This window comes from Cervus elaphus, chromosome 27 (genome assembly GCF_910594005.1).
Source record: "Cervus elaphus chromosome 27, mCerEla1.1, whole genome shotgun sequence".
NCBI lineage: Eukaryota > Metazoa > Chordata > Mammalia > Artiodactyla > Cervidae > Cervus > Cervus elaphus.
Window position 1 is genome coordinate 44,067,406 of NC_057841.1, and position 22,856 is coordinate 44,090,261.

Consider the following 22,856-nt stretch of genomic DNA (forward strand, 5'->3'; position numbering starts at 1 on the left):
GGAATTTCCAGGGGAAAAGCAGGTGGACAGGGTATCTCCTTTATTTCACAATCTGGATTTAGGACAGCCTACAGAGACCGCTAACTTTATCACTATGAAATGTCCTTCAATCTTTTACAAATAGCTACTGAATTGTACTATGTATCTGGTTCTATGTGCTGGAACATTATGTAATAATAGATAGTGCAAAGCAACACTAAGGATTTTAACTGGGCCCTCTGGGGGTGCTACCCAACTCCCTGCCACTTAACCCATTAAGTATCCCAGTAGATGAAATATTACAGAGTTGCTTCATGAGGAAGATACTATATTACAGGCAAGAGGGTCTTTGGCTACACAACCCACACCACAAAATCTTGCCTATTGGAACAGGAAGTGCTACAAATCAGGATGGACCAAACTAAAAATCTAGAGATTACCTTTGCAGATGTGTCTTGCTTTGTGAAATTGAAATATCTCTGGAAACCCTTGGGTAAATCAGGTTCTTTAATTCCTTACATTAGTGGAGTGAGTTATTGTTTGTAACAAACGCTGCATAGATTGTCAGTAGGTGTTCTCCTGACAACGCTGAATAGCAAGAGGAGTCACTCTCATTCCTATAGAAGGGGAGAGAAATCTACAGCTCAGAGAGACTCATTGACTGTTAGGTGATGCAGCCCTGCTTAAAACGACAGAGATCTGATCATATTTTAAACATTCTAAGTGAAAGTATGTTAGTTGCTCAGTCCTGTCCGACCCTTTGCGACCCCATGGACGGTGACCTGTCAGGCTCCTCTGTCCATGGGATTATTGTGGCAAGAATACTGGAAACACTGAAAAGACTTCTATTGCGATTGCTTTTGGAGAGCTAAGAATGCTCTTATACATGTAAGCTTCCAGTTTACCCTGTGGGCAATGCTGCACTTTCACAAATCAGGTTAGTAGAGTAATGCCCACATGGACTAAGCTGGTACTAAACCTAGTTCTAAATAAAGCTGAAATTTGGTGAGTTACATGATCATGCTGGGCAAATGTGCCAGCTCCTATCATATTTAGAACCCTGTGTTCTGAGGTGCTCAAGTTCACCCTGAGGAATTTGCTAAACAGATCCCTGGCGAGGGATCAGAGCAGTGATTTTCTGAATCCTTAAATCCTTCCAAACAGAAATGGCCAAACACACAGCCCGAGCTTAGAGTCCCTAAACTTCTGGAGTGTCTGTCTTGGAGTTCCTTACTACTGTTTGAACTCACGGGCTTCCCCAAAGGAGCAGGCTATTTATTTTATTTACAAGTTAAACGGAATGAAAACGTATGCACTTTGTATTAGGCAGCAATCAGGACTTAAAAATAACTGATTTCGGCGAGTTTTCTATGGAAAATATGAGACAGACGTGGTCAATCTGCCTTCCAAGAGGGGTAGGTGGGTCCGGGCCTGAGCCGGGGCGGGGGTGCAGGGGACCCCCCCCCCACAGGGGGCGGGGGTCGGCGCGGGGGCCGGTCGGGGACGGTCAGTGCGAGTTTGCAGCGGTGATCTGGAGCAGGGTGGGGAGGGGGACTATCTCAGAGTGCATGCAACAGATTTGGGGGACACGGCTATCGCACGGGCCTAGTATTTGTGGGCTGCGCTCAATGACAGCAGGGACAGGAGGAGGGAAGAAGGAAAGGAGGGGATGCGGATGGAGGGGAGGCAGAAGGTGAAAGTCGCAGAAAGAAAGGCTATAGGGCCAGAGGGCAGCGGAGGCCAAGGAAGGAGCGCGAGCAGGCAGCTAGAGGCGCGCGCGGGGGGTCCTCCAGCCGGCAGGGGGCGCGCGCGAGTCCCTGCCCCGCCCCGCCGCCCGCCCGCCCGTCCGCGCCTGCGCCGTCGCGCCGCCTCGCCCGGGATGCTGCTGCCGCTGCTGCGGAGTAGCTGCTTCCCTTCCTCCTCCCCCGGCGGCAGCGGCGGCGGCGGGGCGGACGCTGGGGGCCGGCCGGCGGCGCAGCTGCAGCGCGGAGCCCGCGAGCCGCCGGGGCCGCTCGAGCGCGCGCTCGCCCAGCCCGGGCCCGAGCCGCGGCGCTTGGCGGAGGCCGAGGGGGCGCGGGGGCGCGGGGGGCCGCATGCGTGCATGGATCCGGGCGCCGCGCTGCACAGGCGGCCCGCGGGCGGCGGCGGGTTGGGCGCGGGCTCCCCGGCGCTGTCGGGCGGCCAGGCCCGCCGGCGCAAGCAGCCCCCCAGGCCGGCCGACTTCAAGCTGCAGGTCATCATCATCGGCTCCCGCGGCGTGGGCAAGACCAGCCTGATGGAGCGCTTCACCGACGACACTTTCTGCGAGGCCTGCAAGTCCACCGTAGGTAAGGCGGGCCGGGGGAGGGCCCCCGGGGGCCCCTGCATCCCCCGGACTGGACGGAGCCCCCGCCCTGGCCGTCTCGAGGCCGGGGATGCACGGGGCCTGTCCGGCCTGGGACGGTGTGAGCATCTCTCCACCGGAGCACCCCCCCCCCAACTCCTCATTAGGAAGAAGGGGGGCAGGCGGGCAGCGTGGTGGACACGAGCTGTGCCCTGGCTGGATGGCCGGAGTGGTCCCCTCTGGGGAATTGTGATGCTTTAGCTTTGTCTTCCTAGGAGGAGGGGCATTTCCACTGTCCACGCGACTTGTTTTTCTAATTTTGAACTCAATTTTATGTTGTGCTGAAATAATGGGAGTTTTAAATCCCCTGTGGAAGAGGGTCTGTGGATAATATTCGGAGTAAGACTAAGAAGTTTCTTCTTTAAACTATGAGTGTGGGCAAAAGGGCTTCAGCTGTGGTTTTCTGTGACTTCAAATAACCCAGGGGACCCCCAAGTGGGAAGGGCACCTCCCGCCCCCTGCCCCCCGGCGCCTCACTGCCAGTTGGGTGAAGGGGTCAGCCAGGTTATTACAGGAACCGCCTGGGCCTGGAAGTGGCCTGTCCTCAGAATGTAAAATTGAAACTGCAGGGAAGTTTTCTGATGGAGTCACATGTATAGGCCTTGGCTTTGAGGTCTGTCCAGTCACTGTGTAACAGTTGTTTCTCTGGAAAACCCCTTAGAAGCTGTCAAAGGGGAACCCCTCAGATGAGATAGTTGTTTGAGGGGAAGATCAATCACCTTCTGTAATGGGTGGGTGGGTGGATTCCCCTAGGGGGGGGTCCAAGAAATAATACATAGTATATAATCATGAAATTCAGAACTGAAACATTCATTCCACACACCACTTGTGTATTTAGATAGTTCCAAGGTGATACAATTGGGAGATTAATTGGCCTTGTTGTCATGTTACAGAAGACCCCTCCATTTGAAATGGCTTATTGAAAGACTAATCTTACACTTTTCACATTATCTTTTTGTTTTGTTTGTGAGAACGTGTTTCCTTTCATACTTTTTAATAATAAATCAGTTTGGATGTATTTGTGCTCTCTGTACCCTGTTTGTTGTTAAGATCTTGGCCTTGAAACTATGAGATTAAAGTTCAGTAGTGTAGCTTAGACCTGTTTCAAATACCCAATTTTGGATCATATAAAGTACATGAAGTTATTCAACCATCAGAAGATGGTTTGTGCTGTTAAGTTTTGTACCTGGCATAAGTAAAATAGAACTAAAAGTAATTCAGAATTATCCATCTTTTATGGCTCGATACTTAAAAATATACAAAAATGAAGAATAACACAGTTGTACAATGTGATGTAGAGAAACCAGCACAGGCCTGCTAGGTGGATAATAGGGTTTGGTGCATGGAGAGTGAGACGGAGGGTGATGTGCTGTAGAACAGGGCAGAGGGGAGGTGGGGAGGGGTTTCCTAAGCTGGGGCCACAGTGCAGCAGCACCCCTACAGTCATTAGGGGACATTGGGAATGAATGCTGGAAGACCTCGGCTGCCATGAAGCATGGAGGGCGGACCCTCTGTATCAGCTGGAGCCATAAAGGCCTCTGGGTACAGCCCTGGCAGGGAGACAGTTTCTTCGGGTACTTGGGAGTCAGGAGGGGGCCAGGCAGTCAGTTTCTTTGTCCCCTTAACAAACAAACATAAATGCACATGTATACATGCCTCCCCAGCCCCAGCCGCTGGGGTCCCTTGTGCCCTTTGACTTTGTCTTGCTTGTTTTTATTTTCTCCATACATAGCCTGTAGTCCTTGGCTTGCTAAGTGTTTATTTGTGGGAAGTTCAGAGAAAGATGATAACTTCTGGTCTGACCCAGACTGTGAGAACACTTTGAGGAAGTTAGCTAAACCTCCCTTCTATCTCTGCCTCTGAGTCGCTTTTCCCTTCCACATATCAGATCACTTGTTGAGCACCTACTGTGTGCGGGTGCTGTGCTACCCATGGGGGCCTCAGTGGTGAGGAGGACAGTCTCTGTCCAGACTGAGGGGTGGGGAAGGGGGTTCCTGGGGATGCCCCAGAGCGATTAGGGCAATGTGATGTCTGCAGACCTTCTGGGGAGTGCGGGGAAACCCCCCCCCTCCAGTCCAGGTGGAGTAGGGGCTGGTCAAGACCTTCCGCTGCTCTGGAATGCTGTAGAGATAAGTTCATTCCTTGAGTTCCTTAGAAAAGCAAGTGTACATGCGGCACTGGGTGTGGTGTAGCTGGGGTTGCCTCACCTGAATACCCCCACCTGAGCAGGTGGCTCGCAGGGTCCTACTGAGGAGCATGGTTGAGTTTCGCCTCCACGGACTCTGCACAGATCCTGTTCCGCCGGCCTCACCCCGTCCAGCTGCAGAGTCTGGAAAAGACCACCCACCTTGTGCAGGCGCTGTGGACCCAGGAGGGTCACTTAGTGACGCCCCCAGCCCACCTCAGACTGGAAGCAGCACCTCCAGTGAGCATTTGATAAAGCCAGGCAGTCTCGCCGGACTTTCTGTAAAGAAGCATAGCAGAAACCCTGAGGGATTTGAGATAATGAGCCTATTTTACCAAATTACAACTGAACAAAATGTTGGTTTTGTTATTGTTGTATTACTGATCAAACCAGAAGTTGTTTTGGTTTAAAAGACACGCGGAACTCACCAGGGTATGAAACTGAAAAGACTTTTAATAATTGACCTATTTAGTGAAAATTGTCCAGGTGAAGTATTACTTTCAAATGGTATTTCATATTCATGGAATTGAGTTAGTCTGATGTGGCCAGCATGGTTTGACAGATACAGCTTTTCAAAGTTTGAGAAACAGGAGAAAAAAATAACTGGTTGGCTGTAGAAATTCACAGCTCTCTAAATACCATGTCGACCTGTGTTTCTTATATAACTATTGGAAGCTTGCTGTTCGTTTTGTTTGGATCAAAATGTTTTTACCAGGCAGCACCCCTTACGCCACTCCCAGCAACTTTACATTTCTAGAAAAGCATTCTAAAAAACCTCAGCTCTTGATTTAAGCTTTTCCATGAACTAGCTTGTGATTTTGGATAAGTAATTTATTTTGTCTTTGTGTGTAAAGGGTTACATTCTGTTAGCAGTAGCTACAGTTTCTTGAGCACATACTGTATACCAGCAAAACTACACTCTTTCTAAATCTCACAACAATCCTGAAGGTTTCCACATTTTACAGATGAGGAAGCAGAGTCCCAGAGGGTAGACAGCTCGCCCACAGTGGCCCAGCAGTGAGCAGTGGTCAGGGCCCGGGCTGCAAGTGAGTTCCTTCTGTCTGTCTGTCCCTTAGCTTCCTTTGGGATTTAAGTTCACTTTACTCTGAAAATGTGGATGGGACTCTTTCCTGCTTGTCTAATTTGGCCCCGCGTCAACCCTGTGAAGGTGGTGAGTGGTGCCATCAATGGTATCACTGAAACTGATTCTCTTTAACTGTGTCCCCATTATTTGTCACTTTCCTCTGGGAGTGATGCTTTAAAGGGTTCATTTCTAAATATTTAATCATTCAACTATCTGAAACTTTTAAAATATTTACTAAAATACATTTAAATACAGGGAAAGGAGGAGTGAGACCATTTGGACCAGAGTATCAGTTTCCTGAACAGTGAAGTTTCTTCCAGAGTGCCAGAGGCCAACATAGGATTGCCAATTCTTTTATTATTTTGCCACGTAAGGACATTTTTTTAAACAATCCACTGTCACCAACTTTTCAAAAAAAACAAAAAACAAAAAAAAGATAACATGAGGTAGACCCCCAAAATATGAAAGACAGAATATCAGAATTTAAAAGTTCTTTGAACTCAGTTTGAGGTTCTCACGACTGTCAACGTTTTCCTCATTTTGCAGCAGTAACTTAACTTCACAGCCTGGCCCTGAGTATAAGCGGTCTTAGACGATGAGAGCGCTCGGTGGAGCCCTGTTTGTATTCAGTCATGTGCCGGGGTCTCTGTTCTCAAGCCCACCCCTTCAGGCCCTGTGTTCACTGCTCCCAAGGCAGGGAAGCCTGGCGCTGCAGGTGACTGGGATTCATCTGGCCCCGTAGTAGAGCCAGAAACAGAACCAGCGGGTCCAAGGTGCGGGTGGCCGTGAATCCCGTGCAGGAGTGGCTGTCTGTGGGCTGACCTTGAACGTGAGTGGGCAGGAGGCAGGAGATCCCACCACTAGGGTCTACTCTGCTTTGCCTACACACAGTGAGTGGAACCACTGTCAAGGGAAATTGCTTGTACTTTATTCTGGAAATTTAGGTCAGTGAGTTTTGTTCGGAAACCCAGAATGAACATTTCATACTGGATTAAAATGCTAAGCTGTGCGTTTTGTGTTGCTCCTCTGTGATCCTGGGCAGTCTTTGAAGCCATGGCTGAGCTGCTCGACTATTTCACTTACAAGGGAATTAGGGAGAATTGTCCCGAATTCCCTCTCCAGAGCCCAGACCTCCAGCGTCAGCCCCTCCCCTGCTGGGCTGATGTAACAGGATGACTCAGGGAGACGGGAGTGGGCGAGGAGCGCCGGTTTTCATGCCAGCCTGCGCTGTGCGTTATGTGGTTTGGCTTATTTAATGAACTCAGAGCATGCTGATAGGCTTGTGCAGAATGCATTTGTGGAATAAAGTAGCTATCTTCCCCAGAAAGTGTGGAAAGTTGGCGATTGGGTTGTTGGGGCTGATAAAAATCTATTTAAAGACCTGGCTTACGTGCATTCGGCCTTTCTTTCGCCAAGGAGCTCTCTCTGGAGGAGAAAGGTCTGCCTCTGCACGATGAGAGGGACCCAGAACCTTCAAGTCTGCCTCCCCTGCAGCTGTGGGGTGCAGGGACAGCCTTCAGAAGGCAGCCTGAGTTCCTTAGACTGCTGGTAGGGCCAGAGCTTTCTCCAGCCTTGCGTGCCAGGAGCAGCGTTTTAATTAAGCATTTGTTTGAATCTGCAAAGAAAACATAGCCTTGTACACCATTCAGCAAGTGTTTTCTGAGGGGCGGTGTGTACTTGGGTGAGACTCCACCCACCGGCCATCAGGGGGCTGGAAGCTCACCTGCTCGCCTGGCTGGTCCCTGCAGGAGGGGAAGCGAGTGGTGGAGATGCCGTGATGAAAAGCGGGGCCCATGTGCTCCGTAACCTCGGGGCGCCTCCACCCCCCTGCCCGCCTGTGAAGTTCATGTGCGGCATGTCTGTTCCAGCCGGGTGCAGGACCATCTCCTGTGTGTGTGCAGGTGAGGGACGCGGACGGTCTGTGTTTGCTGGGATACAGACCGCCCAGTCTGGACTGAGGAGGCGGGTCTTGTTAGACTCAGGGCAGATGCTGGAAATCCTCAGGCCTGTGATCGTTGTTTAATGACATGCAATCATTTAAACTATTCTAGTAGCACCTGTTTCTGAGGCGATCCAAGTATTTTACAGTTGCATTACTTCGTTCCATTGAGTTCTCATGGCTCGGCTTAAGTAGGAGAAGCCCCATGATATTAAACTGTGGTTCGGGACCCCCCCGGGGCAGTACAGGAGGGTCATCTGCCTTGCCTGCCCTTTGTAGGGTGCTTTCCTGGGGGGATGCGTCTGTGCTTTCTCCCAAAAGACAGTGGTCATGTGGAAGGCTGGCCTCATGGTCAAGAAACCGCTTTCTGATAGTAAACGTTCCTCCGTCTGGGTGACCTTGACACATTTCTTAGTTTACTTTCTCACTGTCAACTCAGTGGAAATGCGGGGAAGCCTCCATCAGGGGAAAGATTACGTCCAGGATGGGGTGACACTGTGAAGGATATATGTCCTTGGGAGAAAGGCCAGCCTGTGATCCCAAGATAGTTCTTATAAATTGGCAGTAACAGTTAATAACAATTTGTCACCACTGCTTGAACTGAGACTTGATTTCAAAGTGTGAAATCCTACAGCCTCCAGAACCTGTTTTGTTGTTGGTTATTTGCTGAGTGGTGTCCAACTCTTTTGGAACCCCATGGACTGCAGTATCTGAACTGAAGTCAACTAAAATCATACTCTCACACCAACCCCAAGTCCTTGTTGTTGTGGGGGGGGTGGGTGAGGGGGGACGAACACTCAGCTGTATCCCAGGCATGGGCCACTGGGTCATTTCTGCTTTTATTAAACTTTGTGCTGGAAGGGGATGTGAAGAAAGAAACTTCTGTTTATTTTTGCTATTTTCATTTTTGTGACTTTTTATGCCTCAGCAAAAAGTAACACGGTAATGTTCTTTTTGGATATGTTTCGCCTGCCGGGGAGCCTCGAAATCTTACCAGCACTGTGTACAATTCTTTATGCTCTTGCTGAGATTTATGAAACAACAGTGTACAGAGGTGACAGGGCCAGGTGAAGCTCTGTTCTTGAAGAGCTTCAAGAACAGTTATGGTGACCTGGGCCACTTGCAGAAGATTTTCACACTTTCCCTGTTTCCACATGTTTGACTTCTATAACAACCTTTGGTTGTGGACAGTGTTATAAATTTGAACCTAGGTTCTGCCACTCAGCTAGCAGAAGTGATCTGACCTTGGTCTCTCCTCTGTTCTACTAGCATAGCGCCCAGCTTGCTGGGCTCCTGAGGGAGCCCACATGTTGCATGCCGGGCTCAGGGGTCTGATAGACACTGTCATCATTATTAAAGGGAATTAAGATCAAGAAAGACTTGAATAGAATAGTCGTGTCTATACAACAGAAAGATTACAGCCTGTGACCTGTGTCCTTCCTGATGGAAATATTTTTAGGAAGACTTAGACCCCTGTTACCCAGCAGGACATTCTCTTAGTGGATCACTTCCGGTCTCGATGACTGAGTAAACGGTTCCTGTGATAATCCCCTGGGGGATGGGGGCGGCGTGTTTAGGGAGAGGACCTGGGCATATGAAGACTGCCCCTCCGATAAGGATGTTCCACCGGAAACAGGAGTTATGAGGGCTCCTCTGGGGGCTCAGTGGTGAAGAATCCACCTGCTGCTTCAGGAGACACGGGTTCAATCCTTGGGTCGGGAAGATCCCCTTGAGGAGGAACTGGCAACCCACTCCAGTATTCTTGCCTGGGAAATCCCGTGGACAGAAGAGCCTGGTGGGCTACAGTCCGTGGGATCACAAGACAGTCAGACACAACGTAGGGGCTAAACAACCACGAGCCGGGATTGTAGGAGAAATGGAATGCTCAGGTTCCAGGGTGATGCGTGTGTGCCAGGCACCCTGAATCCTGCTGCTCTGCCCGCCAGACGGGCTCACAACAGGGCATCCGTACTTCCTTCCTACAATTTAAACACACACCCAGCGTTCGATGGAGAAGAGGGGCGGGTCTCCATCAGATTTACTGGACCGCTGCCCTGTGCCAGGCAGCATTCTAGGCGCCAGAGGTGACTGTCCTGAGAAGGCGCCTGTTCTGTCACCTGGGGGAGACCAGCGGAGCCACGGGGCAGGGCTGGACGGGCAGGACTGGGAGGGAGGGGGGAGGTGAGCCGTCGGGAGGCGCAGAAGGGGACCCCTGAGCCTGAAAAGGCTTCTGGGCAGACGGGGAGGTTCTCCGGGAGAGGAGAGCAGAGAGGGCTCTGTTTCACCAAGTGCCTGTCAGTTTAGGTCTGGATGACTCAGGTCTTCAGGATGGGACTGCCTCTACCACCCAACAGAGTTGTAGCTGCTTGCTTCCCCGGATGGTCAGGACACTGTAGGAAATGGGTTTTCAATAAAAGCTACGACTTTTTTTGGTCCCTTGTCTGTTTATAAACATTGATCCTGGGCCCTCCTGTCCAGTCAGGAGATTCTGTGCTGACTTTTCCCAAAACTAATCCCCTCCTTGAAGTGGTTGGTGACTTTCTACCTTTTATTCAGGATCATTATAATTTCTGTGACCTGCAAATGTTAACAATGGACACTAAGAGATATTTTTTACCTAATGTAAAAAAGCTTTTTAAAAATGTGTAGCTGTATACTTTGATGTAAAGATTTGTTTCTAAGCCATAGACTGGAGTAAGTTTCCAGCCATCAGTAGCTAACCTAGTGGCTCTTATATGGTAAAAGAGACTTCATTTGAGAGCAAGCACTATTTTAATGAGCTTTTTCCTTTCGTGGAATTTTAGATTTAGCCACTGGATATTTTTCTATTGTTGTTAATGTCTTTAATCTACTCACTAAAACTAGGTAGTTTGGACTAAACACGTTCTTCATCCTGTTTGCTGTTTGTTCATCTTTGCTTAGCAGTGTATTTATAATCACATGATAACATTACCACTTATTCCTACTTTTGACTATTAATACCCTTTCCTTTATTTTTATTCATTAAACTTTGTGATTACAAAATATAGTTCAGGACTGCTAAAGTCAGAAAGTTGTTCAAGTTGGTTGAAAAAAAAAGACATGATCAGACTTGAGAGCAGTTCTTAGCAGAGAAAACAGCCTACTCAAAACAAAAATTATTTGTGCTGTTTCTAGAGATTCTTGTCCTTAACTTGAAGCAGAGCTCACAAGAGAAGTTTATCTGCTAGCTCTTTTCAGTAAAATGTGGCAGCCGCTGCAACAAGTTGTAACAAAAGTGGCCAGCTCCCCTAAATAAAACTGGAAAAAAAACCAAACAAACTAGAAACAAAAGTAAAACAGAATAGTGGCCATGATACAGTGTGAATTAGATTTGTAAATCGCCCTCACAGAGTAACAGGGTGAGGCCCTAGCTTTATGCTGATATCAGGAAGAAGGGGTTTTGTCTGAGCTGTGCCTTTTCAAAATCAGACCATAGCACATAGGTGCAGGCTGGTTTCTGTGACTCGTAGAATATCGCGTTAGGCTCTGCGCTTCCCTGTGGTTGAAGCACAAAGGATTCCGCTTGGTCTCTGCTTGAGGATGTTGGTTGTGTACAGACACGCTTCCCGTTCCAAGGCTGTCTGAGAGTCATCTGACTTGGAAAAGCAAAGCTGTTCCAGAACTGAAAGTGAAATTGGCTTCCCCAGCATTTGCATGAGCTTTGAGATCAGGGCTAGGGGAGCGAGTAAGAACCAGGTGCGAGGTGCCGTAGCCTCTTCTCCAGCCATGACTTTTTATATTCCTGCCACGTTTCTCTGTTGTACAGACCTCAGTCCCACCCAGGCTTGTAAACACATCTTCTGGTTGCATTGATGTCTGCAGCATGTTGCTAATTATAAAAGTCAGTCACACGCCTTGCCCGTCACCTCAGGAACATCATCTGACTTTGAAGAGCTATGCCGTGCCCCCTTCATCCTCCACCTCGCAGCATCGGGACCCTGGATCCATAAAGCAGCCAAAAAATATTAATAGTTCCCATAGAGATTAGGTTTCCACTTCCCACATTTAGCTGGCGTTATTTTTTTTTAGCTGGTTATTTTTTTTTTTCTTAGTTGTGAGAATTGTGTAAAAAATACTGTTTTAGGAGGGGAGGGGAGGGAAAAAAAAAAAAGAAAAAAAAATACTGTTTTATATTATTTCACAAATATTGTGAAATTTGTATTTAAAAAATATTGAAGTTTTCTGTAACTGACAAGTAGATAAGGAAATATCCACAGGTGAAAATTTGCTCTAAAAAATTATCTGAAGCCTTAAGGGCTGAACTGGAGAAGGATGGAGGTTTGTCATGGTTTGCTTGCTACTATTTAAGTAATTTTAAAAATAAAATTAATGTGTATGAGTAAAATTTTTCAAAAAGAATTCCTCTTCCACACTATTGGCGATATAATAAAGTCACTTTTGTGAATGCTAAAGAATTTATTACAATAATTTCTTAATTCGGACTGTGGCTGTTTGAAATCAAGATTGAGTTTCCAGTGCTCCACGTTAAGAATTTCCCCCCAAGATAGCATGTGTATAAAGCCATTGTTTGTTTGTGTAATGATTCATTGTGATTTTTAAGTGGATTTTAAGCTGCACCTCTAGTAGTGTTAAACTCGATTACAAATAGCAAGTGCTTCATCTCCAGTTCGGGGTAGAACCTAACATACGCTAATGCGTTGTGCAGAGAAGCACAGAGTGTACTCGACTCGGGAACCAGCAGATTTCTTCTCTCCCATTTTGGAATTCAGTGTGGTCAGTTTTTTGGTTTTTCCAACGGCATACAAATAGTACTGCTTTTCTGACAGATTGCCTTGTTTTTGCTTCATCTTCGTCCGTTTTATTTACAGGTGTTGACTTTAAGATCAAAACCGTAGAGCTAAGAGGAAAGAAAATTAGGCTACAGATCTGGTAAGTGGGGCCCTGCACCCGGTTATCACCGTGTGTGTTCAGCAGTCCACACGCTTGTCTAATACAATTAACCGTCAGAGCTGGTCTGTCTCTCCTGCATTTCCTCTCCTCCGCTCTCCTTCAAGGGAAGTGAACAGAGCTTCCTTCTAGAGAGCATTCAGGAAAGAGCCTGTGTAGCTCAGCCCCGATTGCCACGGGGGTCGTGGAGAGACTGTTGTGATACTTCCACGGTGTCTGGCTTGGAGCCTTTAGTCTCTAGTTTGACGTCGTCCGACAAACCGTGATCGCTGAGCCGGTCCCTCCAGTGCTCGTCTACACGTGTTCAGAGTTACTTACTCTGCAAGCACCCGGAGAAAGGCCAGTGTGCTCCCTCCCGCCCGGCCCCCACATCTTGGGCATGTCCCCCTCGGGCGTGTCCTCGATGGGACACGCGTGCCCTGAGCTCCTCTGTGCCCCGTGCGGGGAGCCCAGAGCCCCCTCCCCGCACCCCAGGAGCGTGTGAAAGACTAACCCAGCCGTGCGGGGGCCGCTCAGCCACCCTTCCTTGGGGACCCGGGAGGAGCCCCTCTGGAGCAGGGAGTGGCATCTGGGCCGCCCTTGTTGCTAACACCGTCTCGCCGCAGCGTCTCAGCCACTAACTCCTCTCGCAGGTCGACCTCAGCTCTGTCTGTCCGCCGTGTGTGTGTCGCTTCCATCGCGTTCATTGCTGCCGCGCCGGCGGCTCCATCGCCACCTAGTGCTTCCGTGTTAGTGCCATGTCTCACCCCCACCCGCGCCCCCGAGTGGGGTGCCCGCCGGCTGTCAGGTAACGTCCCGTGGGTCATCGCTGACTGTTCCACCCGCCTGAAGGACTGGGGGTGACGGGGGTTGCTTTTTTGTCTTGTGTTTTTGTTTTTCGTGTCTTTGGGAAGTTCCTTGATCATCTGTGGTTAGAAAAAGGACCATTTTCCCATCTCTGCTTGAAGTGTGTCTACGTGTATGTATATAGAACTTGGTGTAAGTATAGCTAAAATAAGACGTCAACCCGAATGTAGATTCATGAATTTACATCCACATGGTGGCTCAGTGGTAAAGAATCCGCCTGCCAGTGCGGGAGACGTGGGTTCGATCCCTGGGTCGGGAAGATCCCCTGCAGAAGGAAAGGAAGGAAAGAAGGAAATAGCACCCCACTTTAGTATTCTTGCCTGGGAAATCCCGTGGACAAGGAGCCTGGCAGGCTATAGTCCTTGGGGTCACAAAGAGTCAGACACAGTTGAGTGACCTAACAGCAGCAGCAGCACCTATCCTGGAAATTACTCACAGAGGCTTCCAGCTGTTGTGTTGAGATGGACTTGAAGCTGAGAAGCTGGCCTCCTGCGTCAAGACGAACACATAATTAAGATGCTCCGTATGGGGGACTTCCTTGGCAGTCCAGTGGAAGTTCCCCCTTCCACTGCCAAGCCCCTGCGGAGCATCCAATGCAGGGGGTGTGGGTTTGATCCCTGGTTGGGAAGCTAAAATCCCACGTGCTGCATGGCATGCCCCCCACCCCCAAGGTGCTCCATAGGAAGGTCTCCTGTTCGGTCCAGTGCTCACTGTTGGCGAATTTGGTTTCCACTGGAGTCCCTGTGTTGACATCAAGCTTGTTTCCTTTCATTCTCTGCTTGAAGAGGTGGAACTTTCATACACTGACATTGATTCCTGCAAATTAAGAATTGTGTCATTTCACCAAATAGAGTAAGTACAGAAAAATGATGGTTTTTTCAAAGCATGGTTGTAGTACCAAACTGGGGGAAAAGGATGGCAGGAAGTTTTCAATTTGCCCCCAAAGCAGAGAGAGACATAATAATAATAATATCATATTCCACCCACAATAAATGATGATTTGGCTGATGGTAATAAACTGTAAATCTCTGAAAGTCAACTCTCGGTCATTACAGTGGAAACTAAGGTTCTTTGAGATAAAGGTGGGAATGTGAGGATTCTACATCTCGTTGGATAGATAAAAGCCCGACCGGGGCATTGGTATTGTATTACTGTCCAGCTGTGTGAGACGTGGAGACTGGGGTGGAATTTTTGCGGTCCTGGCTCAGAGTAGGAATTTAATAAATACTTGCTGAACTGAATTGGATTCTATTTACCTTGCTCTCTGACCATCTGTGAGAGCAGATAATTCAGTGGGGAAATGATCAAATAAAGGAGCCTTGGAGAGGAATAGAAAATTAAAACTCTGGCAACCCAGATATTTTGGAAATATGGATTATTCTCTTCAGTGGAGATGCTTTTCTGCCTCACACAGTCAAGAACTGGTCACAGAGATGGAGTTTAGGGAATGGCCTTGATGTTTCCTCGCTGGCGTCTTGTACGCTAACCGTTTGTTGTTGTTGAGTCGCTTCAGTTGTGTCCGACTCTTTGCAACCCCCTGGACAGGACTAGCCCCCTGCCAGGCTTCTCTGTCCATGGGACTTCCCAGGTAAGAATACTGGACTGGGCTGCCGTTTGATTTTCCACGGAATCTTAATATCAGAAATGCCTATTACTATCCCAACTCTTTGATTGTTGGGTTTTTATTAAAACCTCTCCCAGGGATCTGCTGTGCAATGTCATGCTTGTGGGTAGCGGAGCTATGTTGTTCCTGCTTCTGAGGTCAGACCTCATGTTAAGTGTTCTTACCACAGCAGCCTCGAAATGATTTTCCAAAAGCTTGTATTATGTCTAATGTCTCTGTTCTTCAGCCCCCAATTTCTGAATCCTAACTGAATGTTTAGAGAAACAAATGTGAAACTGATTTACGCTAAAAGCCATCATAAAACTACTTAACCATCTATACTCACGAGAGCACATAATTCCCCAAATGCTTGGTGAAGACTTTATACCCAGTTGCTGTTTTAAATTTGTGCTGCAGCTATAATGTGCTAACCCCAGACTTCAGAGTGGAAAAACATGTTATTTTTGCTTTTTAAAGAAGTGAGAGCTGTGTTATCAAACCCTAACTTGAACAAGCCAGCACTGTGATAGGAAGAGAAACCACAGTCAGGAAGATACTTTTTTTTGAAAGTATTAATTATGCCCCTAAATGCCTAGGGTCCTGGGAATAATTTTATTCACTGATTCCTCCTGTGAATGAAGCAGTATCTGAGTCAGTTCCTTCTCACCTGATTGGAAGGTGCCTTTTAGTGTCTGCAAGTTGGTTTTATTTTGTCCTGAATTCTTCAGGAATCCAGTTTGGGGGCAGTTTTGAGTCAAAAAATATTGCCTTGAATTGGCATCCACTTTCTGTATTTTGGACATGTAGCCTTTTGTTTTGCCTTTTGTTTTGCATATGTAGATGGAGGGCCTGTGGTAGGCCAGGCCCCCTGGACCCTGGTGGACAAAGCAGACCAGCCTAAGCCCCTGGGCCTTCCAGCCTTGGAAGAGCACAGGGGAGTCTTCAATCCCCTGGGGCAAAGTGTCGGCGTTGCTTTATGTGAAAAGGAATTTGCCGACAGGCTTCATTGTTTGGCATGATGACACATCCCTAAGGGGAGCTAATTTGGTGGCGAGTCTAGCCTGGAACAAAGGCGTAAACTATAGTACCTTTGCGATGTGTGTGTTAGGGACATTAGGGACACGACCCCACAAGGTTCACCCCATCCAGTGCACTTGGAAGAGGTTTCAGTGTCTCCCCCTTTCGGAAGCTCAGCGCTGTCCTGTGAGAGTCTGTGAGCATCTTGCAAGGAAGAACCTCATTTTCTGTGTCCCCCGCTGCCCCTTGCTTTCTCCACCACAAGCCACCTGTGTCACGGGGCTCCCGGAGTGTGCTGAGAGTTAGGGTTCTTTGGGAAAAGCTAAATTACAGATCAGCTTAAAAGAAATCATTTTACTGGTCAGAAGGCCTGCTCTCTTGAGCCTCATTTGTACATTTGTGATAGTTCTCACGCAGTTTCTCAGCTTCCTAGGTGGAGAAAGTGGGTCCCGGCCAGCTTGTGTGCACTGTTAATACATGTATGTCTTCCTGTGGAAACGTCAGCTTTTCCTGGAGAAGAGAGAAAGCTTTAGATATCAAGGTCACGGTCAGAGAGTAGTCAACCTGACTGTGTTTGCAAAGTTTGGGGGTCCTCTTCCTCCTTTACCTGTTTGAAGGACCAAGAAAATGACAAGACCATAGCACTTTTCGTTAGTGGGGACTGTTGGTCGTCTTATCAGCAAAATCAGATAAGATACTCACCATTGAGGTTGGTTAATAGAGATTGCTAGGCTTAAATTGTTTAAATTAAATGTCACCCGTACATTTTGTCATTGATAACCATCAAGTTATGGGGTGTTGCACTTTCCACTGTTATACACGACATTTACTTCTTTTCAGAATCTTGGTGTGGGAGAAATTGGGACTTCCTTATGATTTTTGAACGCACCTAGCTCAGAGAAGCTGCCCCCAGTAATACCGAACGTGCACAGACCTGTGGGGAGTTGTCACGGTTGGGCTGAGTCTTCCCTGTGCGCCCTGTTCGGGGACTGACTTTTGCTGCTGTTTCTCAGGGACACGGCAGGTCAGGAGAGATTCAACAGCATTACCTCAGCTTATTACAGAAGTGCCAAGGGGATCATATTAGTCTACGACATCACTAAGAAGGAGACATTCGATGATTTGCCAAAATGGATGAAGATGATCGATAAGGTAGGTGTTGGCGTTTCTCTCCCAGATGTGAACTCTCCGCTGTGGGTGTTAATAGTGACAACAGGAAGAAGGGAAACAGTTGTGGAGCGTGCTTTTCCATCCCGAACGTCACTTAATCCAGACTGCATTCAAAGTAGGTGCATAGTCCTGCATCACAGGTGAGGCAGAGAAGAGCTGGAATGTCTTCAGGATCAGCTTGTACATGAGGAAGCCTGGATTGGTGTTCTGGTCCCTGGGCTGTCTGACATCAAAGCCCACACATGGTCATCCCACAGGGGCAAGCTGCTTCCGTGGAATCAGATATAGGACAGATTTTATTATTTCTGCAGAAAGTTCACGTGAGCGCTCTCTTTGCGTGTGTCCTCAGAGTGACAGCCTCCCAGGGCCTGCCTTCTCCACTGTGCCTGGGGGCATGCTGAGGCCTCAGTCACCCACTGGACCTCTGCCCGCAAAACTAGAGACGGCCTTCACCCCCTCATTTTGAACTAAAGATTTTATCCTTTGGATCACAGTTGACTATGTAGAAATAAACTGAATTTATATAACCTGTGGGTCCCCCACTAAGAAATGAGTAGACAAAGCCGTTGAGGGTGAGATGTGTGTAAACAGTGGCCACATTTGAGAGTTGTTTCCCCCTCGTTTAGTAATTTGAGGTTTAGCTCCTTTGCATAACAAGCACACTTCGTATATTATAAATCTGATTTCATTTACAGATTGTATTAAACCCGTCTGTTAGATGATGGTGGAGAATGTTTCTTTGCAGGTCTTACCGAGCGCATTTTCAATGTGTGTCTCTTTAAAGTGTGTTGGAGACCCTGGCTGCCAGGGTTACGGAGATGTCAGAACCAGGGTTGGGTCTGTACTCTGGGATTCTGGGGCCGCAGGGTGTGCTCCCAAGGACCCCAGACAGGGGCATCCTCGCTGCCGGCTCAGAACCAAGTGACGTAGCTACCGGGAGGCAGTGGCCTCGGTGTGAAGGGCACCTCTGTTGGGGAACCTGCCCTCCTCCGTCTGATCCCCGGCTCTCGCTCCTCCCTCTGTGCAGCTGTGCTCCCGTTTCTTCCCCTTACCAGCCCCGTTGGGGGCACTGTTAACTGTCACCCCATTACTGGCAGGGAGACGAGCTCCCTGGTTAACCTGGCCCGAGGTCACCACTCGGGTACCCATTGTGGAAGTCCGTCTCCCATCATGTGAACTCAGGGAGTTACTTGAGACAGCTTTGACCTTTTTAAAGAGAGAGACTCTTCTATGCCTGCATGTTTTTTTAAAACTTAGAAATGCAGGTTAACTTTTCCTGACCATAAAATTAACAGTACCTTGTCAGTATAGAAGATTTAGAGAACCAAGTAAAAGCACAAAAGCAAATTGAAACAGTCTGTAGCTGTCACCCAGAAAACCCAGATTGCGTCTGTACTGCGTGTCGTTTCAGGTCATGGTTATTTCACTAAATATTCTATCCCGGGCGGCTTCGTGTGTCACCTTCCTGTTCTTCCAGAGCATATTTTCTGTTTTTTTATGGCTTCACTCTCTTATGTACCTTAACTTATTTCATTCTTGACCCACTTTGTGGGATCTTTAGGTTTTTTTTGACTGAGTACAAAGCTTTGCCTGTATTTCGAGTCAGTCCTTAGGCTACCCTAAGGACTGACTTCCTGGGAGTCATGGGTCAAGAGCTGAGAGCATCCGTGATTCCTCGTGCCTGTGACCACATTGCCCTGCGCCCAGCGGGAGCCCCCTCTAGGTCAGAGCAGATGCTCAGAGGGGTGAGAGGTGTGGCCTGGGGCTGTGTCTCCCTCGTGTGTGACGTGCCGGCTTTGAGATTTCGCTCCTGTTGTTGCGATCCCACAGTATGCTTCGGAAGATGCGGAGCTTCTCTTAGTTGGAAATAAGTTGGACTGTGAAACTGACAGAGAGATCAGCAGACAGCAGGGTGAAAAGGTGAGAAGAGTGGGCAGTGGGGGGGGACCCGTGTCCGTGCAGTGAGCCCCCTGCGTGCTTTCCCTTCTAATAAATTACTTTACGGTTCAGAATTGAGAAAAGTGCAGTCAGTCACATCCTTCGTCTTTGTTTGCGTTGGTTAACTTCCTGCTCCGTTAAATTCATTTTTCAAATGGAGGAGAAAAGACACATGAAAATACACAGCATTGTTTATTGTCCTACCTGACATCTTATACAGAGAAATGTTCTTTTAACCCATGTCATTGCATTCATGATGTTTTCCTATTCTAATGCTAACCTTCCTCAGAAAATCGATGACACTCGCATTTTACTTTTTTGGATACATTTTAAATGTTGGGTACAGTACAGTTTAAACACTTGTGCACGTAATTTTACTTGAGGGTCCTGGTGTCACCTCACAGCCTGTGTTTTGTTGATTTCTCATCATGTAGGAAGTTGCTGCACTTTCCTACATTAAAGTTCAAATGTAAATGAGCTTTATGTTTGAGGATAAACAGGACTTTCCAGACCTTTCGTCCCAGCCTTTGTCTGAACGCCAAAGCCTGAGAACTGTTCCCCCTCCCAGTTATGGACCCTGTGCTTATGCTAGACATGTGTCGTCCCCTCCTCCCCCCCCCAACACACACTCACACATACACACTCACACACACACACGCACAACAATAACGTGTGCTCTCAGTTTGCACAGCAGATAGCCGGGATGCGGTTCTGTGAAGCGAGCGCCAAGGATAACTTCAACGTAGACGAGATCTTCCTGAAGCTTGTCGATGACATCCTGAAAAAGGTAAAAAAAAAAAAAAGAATCCTGTGTCCTGACAGCACATAACCTGGAACCTCTTCATCATTCTCTTTGCTGTTTGTGGTTGGGAACCTCTCCTATAGAAAGCAAACCCCAGCGGTGGTCAGGCTGGAGACCTGGGGGTGCAGACCCAGCCTGAGGACTCAGCCCCCCGCAGCAGCAGCCTGTCACCACATCCTCAGGGCCACGTTCCACGTCCTCACTCAGCCTGGCACACGGGTGCAGTGGCTGTGACCATTTGTTGTTTTTTAGTTGCTCAGTCACGTCCAACTCTTTGTGACCCCGTGGACTGTAGTTCATCAGGCTCCTCTGTCCATGGGATTTCCCAGGCAAGAATACTGGAGTGGGTTGCCATTCCCTTTTCCAGAGGATGTTCCGAATCCAGGGATCGAACCTGTGTCTCCTGCATCGGCAGGCGGATTCTGTACTACTGAGCCACCGGGGAAGCCCAAGGGAGACTGGGCTGTGTTTGTTTGACATTCGCTCCTCTCCTGTTCGAGTTTTCTCACAAGAACCCTGTTAGGTGCAGACAGTGAGGGTCTTGCCTCCCATCAAGGCTCTTCCTGTCTGGTGCGGCCTTTCATGGCGCCAGACCAGGAAGATGACCTCATTGGACAACAGCACATTGTTAAGCATCTTTGGGCTTATATCCAGAGATTCCTTAGATCGTTAAGTGTTTTTATATTATTTTACACATAATCGCCTTGGTGCAATGTAATTCAGAAGCGTCTAATACAATGGCTGTCTGTATAGCTGCCAAGAGAAGGTACTTCTTCCTTTAGTAATGGTATGCCCCCTGAGAACACAGAACCATTTTTTTGTTTTTTTGATACTTAAGTTTCCATCACCCTGGGCTGTGAAAGTAAATGTTGATGAGGTCCGTCTGCTCTCTCCGCCAAAGGGTGTGAGATGGGCTGCACGGCCTTTGTGTGATGGTTGAAGCTCCCTGAACCTGGTTCTTAGGTTCTGGCTGAATGTATAACTGAACTCTGATGATTAGAGAGTTTCCTGTAAAAAAACACTTTGGTCCTCAGTAATTGTATAGTCTGCAGAGTCTTTACATTGTCGAGTCACAATGCGTTTGTCTTTTCCTTTATCCCCAAGATGCCCCTGGACATGCTCAGGAACGAGCTGTCCAACAGCATCCTCTCGTTACAACCGGAGCCCGAGATCCCGCCAGAGCTGCCCCCGCCCAGACCACACGTGCGATGCTGTTGACTCGCCGCCTTGGAGGCGAAGTGGGCGCGATTCCTGGACGGGGGGACGGTCGCATTCTGCACTACAATCATTTTGACAATTTCCTCTCGCACTTTGTAATCCACGTCAGAGCTATACACTAACTTGTAAATATGCAGATATGCAATCCTGGGTAAGTTTGGGTTATAAATGACATATTTCCCTCCAAATTATTATATTTCATTCATCATCCCAATGCCTAGTGTGTGTACACTGGGGAACGTCGTACTTCTGATACAAAGAACAGGAGAAATGAGAGCTATAATGTTTCTGGAAATACATAATATAGTTGTCCTTGTTAACTATATTATGAGGATGGAGATATTCTGATAAAAAGAAAGACCGTGGTGCTTTGCTTACTGTTTTAAAGAAAATTTGTAAAACTAAAGACTTTGGGGGAAGAAAAACGACCTTGAATGCTTTTTCTTTATTTACATTTCTCCCAGCTGTAGCATCTTTGAAGTATTGGAGTGTTTCCCACAAAGCGAGCTCCATGCTTGCTTAAAGGTCTTGAAGGTTATTTATTCACATTAATGATAGAACATAACTAGTTAGAATGTAGGACTTGAATTGGTCCTGAGGCCTCAGAATCTCTCTGGTTTCCTAATGAACGCACTCTGTGCTTTTAAGAACTACAAAGATTCAATAAAAGAAATGTTTTTGAAACTATAGAAGATTTTAAAAGAACGCTGCTGTCCTACACAAATCCTGTTTAAAGGAATTTTAAAGAGATGCATTTTACTATATCAAAGAACCTACACATATTTGCCTAAACATTCTATATACCTTTGTAATGATAAAACCTCTCCCCTCGACGGTGAAGCTTATTCCTATTAAGCCTAGACTGTGTTTTTTTTTTTCCCCCTGGTCTGATAATGAATTTGTGAACTCTTATCTTTGGTATATCTTTTATTAAACTGCACTGTTTGTTTAGTCAAGGTAAATAAGTCATTATGTATTTGAATAACTTGGCGTGTCTTGAGTGTTGTGATATGAGAAGCATTGTGGTCCTTCTACACTAATGAAGTGCAAATAAAATTTTGTATTTATGAATGACAGTTGAGTTGCTACACTTATTTGTGCAATCATAAATTACATATCTGATGATATTCTTCCAGAACTCCACATCTTAATCTTTTGAGTGTTTTTGATAAGGAAAATGTAGCCTCCTTCACCATGGAAAACATTTCAATACTTTCTCAAAAGATTTAGACATAGAACTGCAGTATGACCCAGCAGTTCCAGTCCTGAGTGCACACCTCCAAAAGTTGAAAGTTGGGGCACAAACAGATGCTGTACATTAATGTTCACAACTTTATTCACAGTAGCCAAACGAAGCATCCCAAGTGTCCATCGGCAGGAGAATGGACAGCATGGATGAACCTTGAGGACATCATGCTGAGTGAGATAAGCCAGGCACAGAAGGACAGACCCAGTACAGGGTCACTCACCAAGGGGCCTGGAACAGTCAAGGCCAGAGACGCAGCCTGGTGGGTGCCAGGGGCGGGGGGTGAGTGTTTACCTGGACAGAGTTTGCCTTTGGAAGATGAGAACATCATGAAGGATGGTCGTGATAGTTGTACACCCATGTGCATGTACTTAGTGTCACTGGGCTGCACACTTTACATGGTGAAATATGTGTGTGTTTGCAGATAGCGTCGTCATGAAAATGTTCTTTGTAACGTCTGTGCCCTTTACCATCGGACAACTAGGCGTGGATCATGTCGATTACTCACCTGCTGTCT

At 47.6% G+C, this 22,856-nt stretch overlaps 1 protein-coding gene across 1 annotated transcript; it reads left to right on the forward strand.

Moving 5' to 3' along the window:
* The first annotated feature begins 1,843 nt into the window (after positions 1 to 1,843).
* Positions 1,844 to 22,169, forward strand: RAB12 (RAB12, member RAS oncogene family). The gene is made up of 6 exons (XM_043889040.1): positions 1,844 to 2,306; positions 12,421 to 12,481; positions 16,979 to 17,117; positions 18,966 to 19,055; positions 19,756 to 19,860; positions 20,980 to 22,169. The coding sequence occupies exons 1-6, from the start codon at positions 1,859 to 1,861 to the stop codon at positions 21,091 to 21,093; spliced, it is 957 nt and encodes a 318-aa protein (XP_043744975.1). The 5' UTR covers positions 1,844 to 1,858; the 3' UTR covers positions 21,094 to 22,169.
* Positions 22,170 to 22,856: the final 687 nt, after the last annotated feature.